Below are 8,873 nucleotides of genomic sequence, written 5' to 3'. Positions count from 1 at the left end.
GCAGGGGTCTGCAGCCCTGGGGATCGCTGTTTGGTTGGCAGCACCGGTGAGTTGCTTCTGACTTTGCCCTGGATAGCTGAATCAACCCTAGGATCTCTGGTCCTGGGAGAAGGAAGGAGAGGAGAGGGGTTGCAGATTTTGAGAGGGAAAATGTCCTGGACGCACCCGCCACTAGAAAGGCCTGTTCCCTAAAGGGTCACTGCATCTTTCCACTGACAAGTGTCGGCCCAGCAGAGATCTTGTCCGAAGTTCTTAATCTTGGGCTTAGCCCCCAAGCCCTGGGCCCTTTCCCAACCGAACGGGTGAGCTCTGTGCCCTTTCTGAACCCCCTATTTGTTGGGTCCCCCACCAAACCCATCGTGGGTCATCCTCCACAGTCTGGTCATGTTTCCCTGGGGGCTGAGTTGCCTGTCGGTGCTGGGGGCCGTGGGGACCGCTCTCCTGTGCGCCTGCCTGCTACTCAGCTTGGCCCAGCACCTCTGGACCCTCCGCTGGACTCTGAGCCGGGACTCAGCTTCCGCCCTGCCTCTGCCCAAGGGCTCCATGGGCTGGCCTTTCTTCGGGGAAACGCTGCACTGGTTGGTTCAGGTGAGCAGATTGTAATTCTCCTTTTCCCACCAGACTCCCACTTGACCTTCATCACTCCCAGTGTCCTGGGGTTCCTAGCCAGACCTTTCCCATCGCTCTCGCCCCCCCCGGAGTACTCACAGCTCTTGCCTTTGCCTCGCTTCTCCCTGCAACGAAAGGATTTGGTTTCCCCCAAAGCCGCTTAAACTTTCCCCCAAAGGCTTGGAGATAGAAGGCGCCTTAGGAAGAGATGTGATGACTGTGTCCCCCTATGCAAGCATAGCCAGGAGCTGGGGACGCATCTCAGCCATGAGCCTTGGGGCGTGCATTCTGAACCTCCATGTCCCATCTTACCCATGAGTACAGGAGCCCCTGGGTTCGTATTTGGGACCTTGTTTTGAAGAAAACAAAAACAGCCAACCTGGACAAAGAGGTCTTTATCAGACAGTACTTGTCAGACCCAGAGGTCCAAGCTCTCCAAGCCTCCCCTTGCTGGCAGGGCTCACGCTTCCACAGTTCTCGCCGCGAACGCTACGGGCCAGTGTTCAAGACGCACCTGCTGGGCAGGCCGGTGATCCGGGTGAGCGGCGCGGAGAACGTGCGCGCCATCCTGCTGGGCGAGCACCGCCTGGTGCGCAGCCAGTGGCCGCAGAGCACCCACATCCTTCTGGGCTCGCACACGCTGCTAGGTGCGGTTGGGGAGCCGCACCGACGGCGGCGCCAGGTGAGCAGAAAGCGTGGGAAACTCCAAACTCAGGAGTCACTTAGCACCTGTCATGAGTCAGGCCGCAGCCGGGAGTTGGGGTACCGTGAGATCCCTGCTTTACCAACAAATAGCCTCTCTGGTTTTGAACAATAAAACATGAGCAGGGTGAAAAAGCAATTTTATTTCTGATCTTCTGGAACTGTAATACCAGAAAGCAGTAAGATGGAGACTTAGAAAATGTCCAGTGAAGACAGTGGAGGAGGAAGCATGGGTCTCTACATGGATTGGTAGGGGATGGTGGATATCAAAGCAAAACTAAAGGGAGCAAGTTCAGATCCGAGCTGCTTAGAAAAAGAAGAGAGCGATCTTGGCCCGGCTGTCCCCGAATTCATGGGGCCAAGCAGGCCAGCCTGCCCCCAGCTCCAGCTCCCATCCTCGTGCTGACCCCAGGTTCTGGCGCGCGCGTTCAGCCGCACGGCGCTGGAGCGCTACGTGCCGCGCCTGCAGGGGGCGCTGCGGAGGGAGGTGCGCGCCTGGTGCGCCGCGAGCGGCCCCCTCGCGGTGTACGAGGCTGCCAAGACCCTCACCTTCCGCCTGGCCGCGCGCATCCTCCTGGGTCTGCGGCTGGACGACGTGCGATGCGCAGAGCTCGCCCGGACCTTCGAACGGCTGGTGGAGAACCTCTTCTCACTCCCCCTGGACGTGCCCTTCAGCGGCCTGCGCAAGGTAGCTCCCTAGCCCCTACTCCTGGGGCTCCGTGGTGACATCCCAGGCAGGATCTGGCAGTGGCACTCCTCAGAACCTGGAGTCCACCCAGAACCTCACCCCCTAGGTGATAGTTGGCCGGTGGAGGGGTGCAGAGACACTGTTATCTGAGGCCAGCCACATACCTTCTCTTGGACCCTCTGGGGAAGACTTGTTCCAGTCAGCATAGCCTGAGGCCTTGTTAAATTAGGGTCTGCAGGCATCTAGCCAGTCATCCATTCCCTCCCCAGGGTGGTGGAGTCTCCAACGCCTTTTAGAATCCTTGATGGCTGCAGAACACCCAGTACCATGGGTACAAAACTCAAGTGTTCCATTTCCTTGCTTCCTGGGAAGAGGGGATGTTTTTGCATTGCTTGCTCCCTAAATGCTGCTGAGGTACCCATTGCTTTTGCCAACACCTTTACAGAGACGGAGGCTTAGCCCAACCAAGAGTGTTCCTAACAGAGATTTCCTGTGTGCCTTTTCTTCTGAGCTTTGATTCCTACTACCCAGGACAGAGGAGGTCTCAGATAACAGGAACAGGCTTGCTGGGAGTGGGCTGGTGAATAATCAAGATGGTGATGTTTCCAGATAGTGGGCAAGTTCCTAAACTAAGAGACTCAGGTCAGAATGTAGGCAGAGCCATCATAGACCAGGGAGGTTTCTAGGTAGTTGGCAGAGCCTGCCTGCGCCTCTGCTGATCTTGCCCCACATACCCCACCTCCCTGTGTACCAGGGCATCAGGGCCAGGGACCAGTTGCATGAGCACCTGGAGGAAGCCATAGCTGAGAAGCTGCAAGAGGACCAGGCACCAGAGCCAGGCGATGCCCTCAACCTGATCATTCACAGTGCTAGGGAGCTTGGCCACGAGCTCTCAGTGCAGGAGCTGAAGGTAGGTGGTGAGAAGCTGCTGCTTCTCCCTTCCCAGGGCTCTCCATCCCTGCTGCACATCCTGGTTGCCCTCCTTTAGAGGCACAGGCACTCCTCCGGGTGAGAAGAAAAAGGAAGCCTGAGTTCTAATTATGTAGCTTTGTTGGGTACTTAGAATCCAGAAAGAAGTAGAAAAGTGAGGGGAGGGGGATGGTGGGGTTCAAATGGGAAGCACTCAGAGAAAGTAACTCACAGGCTTTCTCTACTCTCTACCAGCTGGCCCCTGAAGGGTAGGGCTTGGCCTTAGTTTTTCCTCTTAGAACCAGACTGAAACTTTCCATTTTGACTCTTCCAAAGGCATAAGGGATTCAGAAGAAAATGAACAATGGCTGAATCTTGGGGAGCTGGGTAGCCACAGCAGCCCTAGAGGCTGTGAAGGAAAGTGTCAGAGAGAATGGTCTGGTGGGGAAGGAGAGGGGCAAGGGAGTGACAACACCCTTTACAGGCCAGGCCTCTTCAGTTTGGGCCTGGGCTTAGGAGGAAGGCCTGGCTGGCTGTGTCGAGTGTTGGGGCCCTGGATTTTCCATCTCAGCCCCCTGATTTATCCAAGGCAGGCCCAGCAGTTTACCTCCAACCAGGTCAGTGTTCATTACAATATACTATTAAGTTTTTATCCAGTGCCAGATTCTGTGCTGGGATAATAAGGGTGCACCTTGTGGCAGGGGAGGGGAGGGCACAATTCCTCCTGGGATCACAGAATCCACTATAAACACACACTCTAGTGCTGCCTGGGCAGAGGCAGGCTGAAGACTGAGGCTTGGGGGGTCTGGGGGGATGGCCCTTCTTGGCTAACGCAGATGTTTAGTGAAGCGCTTGGAGCAATCCAATCAGTCAGAAGATGAAAACCATGGTGGCTGTGCATGCCTTTGCTCCACCATAATCGCCGGCTCAGCCTGTGCTGCCTGCCACCGGGTCGGGAGATCCAGAGCCCGACCCACCCAGGCCTTGGGCACCTCTTGGAGCCTCAGGTTCCATCCCTGTAAAATCAATCAATCAAACAAGAAAACCGAGAGCCATAACGGTGCCTCACACAGCCTTCATGTGAGAATCCAGAGAGAACTCGAGGCGGAAGGATGGACTCTGTTGCACTACGCGACTTTCTCCAACGGCAGGTTTGGACTTGTGTCCAAGCACGGAGCCTCTGCGGTAGAAGCGCAACCCTGCTGTAAAGTTTGGATGCCTCACGGGAGGAACTAAGCCGGAGACTCCATGTCTTTGGGCTCGATTGTCTTACAGGAGTCGGCTGTGGAGCTCCTCTTCGCAGCTTTCTTCACCACGGCCAGCGCCAGCACGTCCCTCATCCTGCTGCTCCTGCAGCACCCAGCGGCCATCGCCAAGATCCAGCAGGAGCTGGCGGCGCAGGGACTGGGGCGCGCGTGCCACTGCGCGCCGGGAACCACGGGGCCCCGGCCCGACTGCGGCTGCGAGCCCGACCTCAGCCTGGCGCTGCTGGGGCGCCTGCACTACGTGGACTGCGTGGTGAAGGAGGTGCTGCGCCTCCTACCGCCGGTGTCTGGGGGTTACCGCACGGCGCTGCGCACCTTCGAGCTGGACGTAAGTGTGCCGCGCCCTCCCCGCCACCCCTGTGGGAAGAGGGCGGGGAGATTAGCACTGGGCGAGATCCCTCCCTCTCCTAGGGTTTCAGTTTTCCTACCTGTAAAATGGGATGAAGCTCATTACCCCACAATACCCTCTCCAGAAAGAGGTAAACAGTTGACTGGAGAGCCGGCAAGGTTAGGAAGTTTGTGTATCCAGGTAGGTCAACTCGAGAGTGTTAGAATTTTAAAAAAAAAGCGAAAAACTATACTGCTCTCTGCACAGTACTACCTTCTAGCCATTATGGGACAAAGATGACACCCTTCTCCCCTGGCTACCTCACAGGATCTAAGAACCAGTGTTACCTGTCCTGGGCCCAGGCTTAGGCTGCATTCCTGGGAAGTGCTTGGCATCTTAATCACAATGTCCTCAGGCTGCCCTAGGCTGGGCAGAGTTAAGGTCTAAGCTGCACTCCATTCACTGTGAGCCTCAGTTTACATGCTCTCTGGAAGGAAGCTGTCTTGTTCCAGCTTTGATATTTCATTGAGGCCCGGGGGCACAAAGCCAGTGTCTGGTTGGACCCCTGGCAGACTGAGCACTGGGGGTCTAGAGGTGTAGCTCAGTGGTAGTGTTTGCTTAGCATGTGAAAGGCCCTAGGTTCAGAGCCCATATATGAGCTAGCAGTGAAGGGTTAGAATGACAGCACACCCCACAGAGGGAATGGCCGATGAAGGTGAGGTTTGGAAAGCTCTTGGATGCTGAAATCACATTTTATTCTTGACTCGCCTCAGGGAAGTGGGGGAGGACACAGGACCAGGGAAGGTCACTAGGAAGGTAGGTAGGGGACAGAGAAGGAACAGTCATAGCCACCTTCCAATAGGAAAAACAGAGGACTAGAGAGACAGAGCTGTTCCTCGGGTGATTCCAAGATATCCTGTCCCTCTGCTGAAAACCTCTGAGCAATTCTAACTATCATAGGCACACTGTACAGGCTTAGGGAACCAGAAACCTCTGGAGGTGAAAGCAAGAGTAGCCCCGAGCCTGGAAAATATCACAAGGGGAATGGACAGAATGGGATGTAACTCCATGTTAGAGCACTTGTTAGGGATCTCACTGGGGTTTCCATACCCAAACTAGGTAATAGAAAAAAAAACAAATCACAGAATGGAGGTTAGTTGGGATGGAAAGGGAATTGCAAAGTTGTCTTACAGCAGATTAAGGACTCCTGTTTATACATGTGTATCTTCTTAAGGTGACATACCGTCCAGGAGTGGGTGAGAAAGACAGGAAGTTTTGTGTTGAATGAAAGGAAGTATTTTATAATTGAACTAACCTGAGGAGTGTGTGTGTGTGTGGAGGTCCTAGTCGTTTGCGTTCTACCAGCTCAGGCAGCTGGTAGGAGCAGGACAGGATTATAGATCTCCTGATACCATCAGAAAAGAGAAGGGTAAAGACACAGGGAAATAAACAATAGATCTATTTGCTGAATCCCAGTGGGCGCCAGACCTGTTCCCCAATCTTCCCAACAATGCAGGCAATTTTATTCTGGTTTTACCCATTAAGAAACGCAGGGAGGGAAGGAAGGAGGGACAGAGAGAGATAGAGAGGCTAGTCCGTGGCTCACCAGTGAAGGGGGTTGGCCTCCTGGTTACTCTGCTTTTCTGCTTGTTTTCCCAACCTGTTTGGCTCATCTGGGGCAGTGGATGGGTTCAGGCCATTTCCAGGTGCATTATGGTGAGGCCCCCTCACCTCCTCTTAGGGTTACCAGGTCCCCAAAGGCTGGAGCGTCATGTATAGTATTCGAGACACGCACGAGACGGCCGCAGTATACCGCAGTCCTCCCGAAGGCTTCAATCCGGAGCGCTTTGGCGCGAGGCGAGAAGACGCACTGGGCTCCCCCAGCCGCTTCCATTACATCCCGTTCGGCGGCGGTGCGCGCAGCTGCCTGGGCCAGGAGTTAGCGCAGTCTGTGCTGCAGCTGCTAGCGGTGGAGCTGGTGCGCAACGCGCGCTGGGAACTGGCGACGCCCTCCTTCCCAGCCATGCAGACCGTGCCCATCCTGCACCCGGTGGATGGACTACAGCTGTTTTTCCGCCCGCTTATGCCTTCTGCCGAGGGGAATGGGCCACACCTCTGACCCGCAGTCTCGCGGCTACCCGGGCGTCCGGTTTATCGCGCTTATTAGTTCACCCTAGTTCCACAAACTTTTCACGGGAGGCCTGGGACTTTTCCTGCCGGGGACCTGGAGGAGGAGCGGGAGCCACTGTCCGCTGGCGGGAGGAGCGCTCCGCCAGGGAGAAGGTGTCTCCCAAACTCTGCGCCTCGCGGAAGGAAAGGTGGTGGGTTAAGTCTCATCACCACTTTCCAAGATCTCCAAGTTGGGGTGGAGAGAACCGATTCCTAATGGGCGCCACCCCGTTTCACCTTTCCGTGGCAATCTGAGTAGGATCGCGGGTTCTGATGTGTGTGTGTGTGTGTGTGTGTGTGTGTGTGTGTGTGTGTGTTGCACAGGGACGGTAGGTACTGCGCCTACCCCACCTTGCGAGTTAGCCAGGACGCCAGGATGAGAACCAGATCCGACCCTGGGCCGGAAGGCACGCTGAGAGGTCGCTCAACCAGGAAGGCCCAGAGGCAGCATTCTGTCCTGTCCGAAACTCCACGAATTCAGCGGGAGCCCAGTTGAAGAATGCACTTAATTTTGTCATCTTTTTTTCTCCTGTGGGGAGAATTTGCCCAAGGAGAGATATAGTCAGAGAGGTCTGGGCTATCTGTAGTCAAAATAGGAAGGCCAAGAAATAAACGTTCCTGTCAGCCCTTGAGGAAGGGTGGCTGCTTCCTGCTGAATGAGAGGAGATGGAGGTTGGGAGAGGCCCACAGGGACCCACCCCAGCAAATACCCAGAGAGGAAACTGGTCGTTAGGGCAGCCTCAGCCCATACCCTGAATTTTCCTCCAGAGCATGCTTGCAGGGTGTGGGGCTGTGAATTATCCTGCGGAAAGGGACCGAAGAAGGCTCTGAGGTTACTGTTTCAGTGTCCTCTATGGCAGAGGGCAAAGAGACCAATGTCTCCAGAGGAGCCAGCAGTATGCTACCAGACTTTCTGGCCATGCCTCCCCCCCAGCCCCCCCCCCACCCCCGCGCTGTTTCACCAACCTTCATCGTTTTGCCTCTTATATCACCTCCTGTATTGATGTCACTTTAAAGACCTCTAGTCTTTTGCCTTTTCAGTCATTCCTACCCTGGTTTAAGGACCTTCTGGCCTTTCCTGTCCAGAAGTTCCCACCACAGTTTACATCACTCCAAGCCACCCATCTTCCCACAGGCTTGGGCAGCTGGGCATGACTGGTGTGCCAGGAAAGTTACCATACAGGCCTGAGTGGACCGTGGAAAACAGAGGCCTCCTGTTTTATGTTTAAGGTGGATTCTGGGGCTTGAAGAAAGTGGGAACCAGTAGCAGCAGGTAGGGGCAGAGTTAGTAGCTGAAGAGCTCAGGGAGCCTTCCCATCTCATAACGCCCCCCCCACCTGTGCCTACTCACAGGTCCAGCACAAGTTTCCCCTCAAGAAAGCTATTAAAAACACTGGTGAGGACACCCAAGTCTGAGCAGTTCAGATCTGGGTGTAGAGGTCAAAAGATTCTGCTTCGAGGCTCATTCTGATTTGAAAAAAAAAGGTAAATGAGAGGCCTTTCAGAAGTCGACAGAGTAGCTGATTTCATTAGACTTGGTTTACCTACTCTGGAGACTGGAGTAACCATAACTTTCAAATTTACTCTCATTTCCCATTACTATATCACTTTACTAATTTTAACGAATTGGCAGTCTCCTGTCCCTGTAGCTCCAAATTCTCAGGGAAAGGACCAGATGTGGTTTTTAGAGGGAGGCAGACTCCCCCCCCCCCAAAAAAAGCAAGCATCTCTCCAATGGCCTTCACTGTTGTAGAGGAAAGAAAACAGGCCTTTACACAGAGGGCCTGGGGCAGAGGTGGGGGGGTGGGCTGGGAGGAAGAGCCTTTCCTTGGAGGTGATGTAAAACTTTGGAAGGAACCAGTCTGCGGGAAGGGTGACTCAACAGAGGGAGCTGCAGGTACGGGGCCCCTGAGAGAGAATGAGTGTTTGGAGGAGCATAAAAGGGGGCTGGAAGGGAGAAAGTGGCTGAAGGGCACAGCGGCTACCCTAGTTACTGGACTTTGTTTCCTCTAGGTCTTTGTCCTCCCCTCAAGTAAACAGACACGCCCCACCCCTCCCCTGCCCCTCGGCAATTTGGAAGGCACTTTTGTAAATGTTTTGTTTTCCAATGAGTCCAGTCCCGCCTTGGCCACCCGTTCCCTCCTCACCCTCCAAGAAAGGTTGGCTAGGTTCCTTGATCAAAGTTCTCCTCCAGCTGTTAATG

General features: G+C 54.8%; 1 protein-coding gene across 1 annotated transcript; it reads left to right on the top strand.

Moving 5' to 3' along the window:
• The first annotated feature begins 384 nt into the window (after positions 1 to 384).
• Cyp26c1 (cytochrome P450 family 26 subfamily C member 1) lies at positions 385 to 6,620 on the top strand. The gene is made up of 6 exons (XM_090346267.1): positions 385 to 588; positions 1,067 to 1,291; positions 1,724 to 1,999; positions 2,754 to 2,909; positions 4,184 to 4,501; positions 6,243 to 6,620. Exons 1-6 carry the CDS (start codon positions 385 to 387, stop codon positions 6,618 to 6,620), a joined length of 1,557 nt encoding a protein of 518 aa, XP_090202393.1.
• Positions 6,621 to 8,873: the final 2,253 nt, after the last annotated feature.

This window comes from Megascapheus bottae, chromosome 15, assembly GCF_031878675.1.
Source record: "Megascapheus bottae isolate mThoBot1 chromosome 15, mThoBot2.hap1, whole genome shotgun sequence".
NCBI lineage: Eukaryota > Metazoa > Chordata > Mammalia > Rodentia > Geomyidae > Megascapheus > Megascapheus bottae.
The sequence above is the reverse complement of the archived record's forward strand: the minus strand, read 5'-3'. Positions and strand labels throughout refer to the sequence as shown.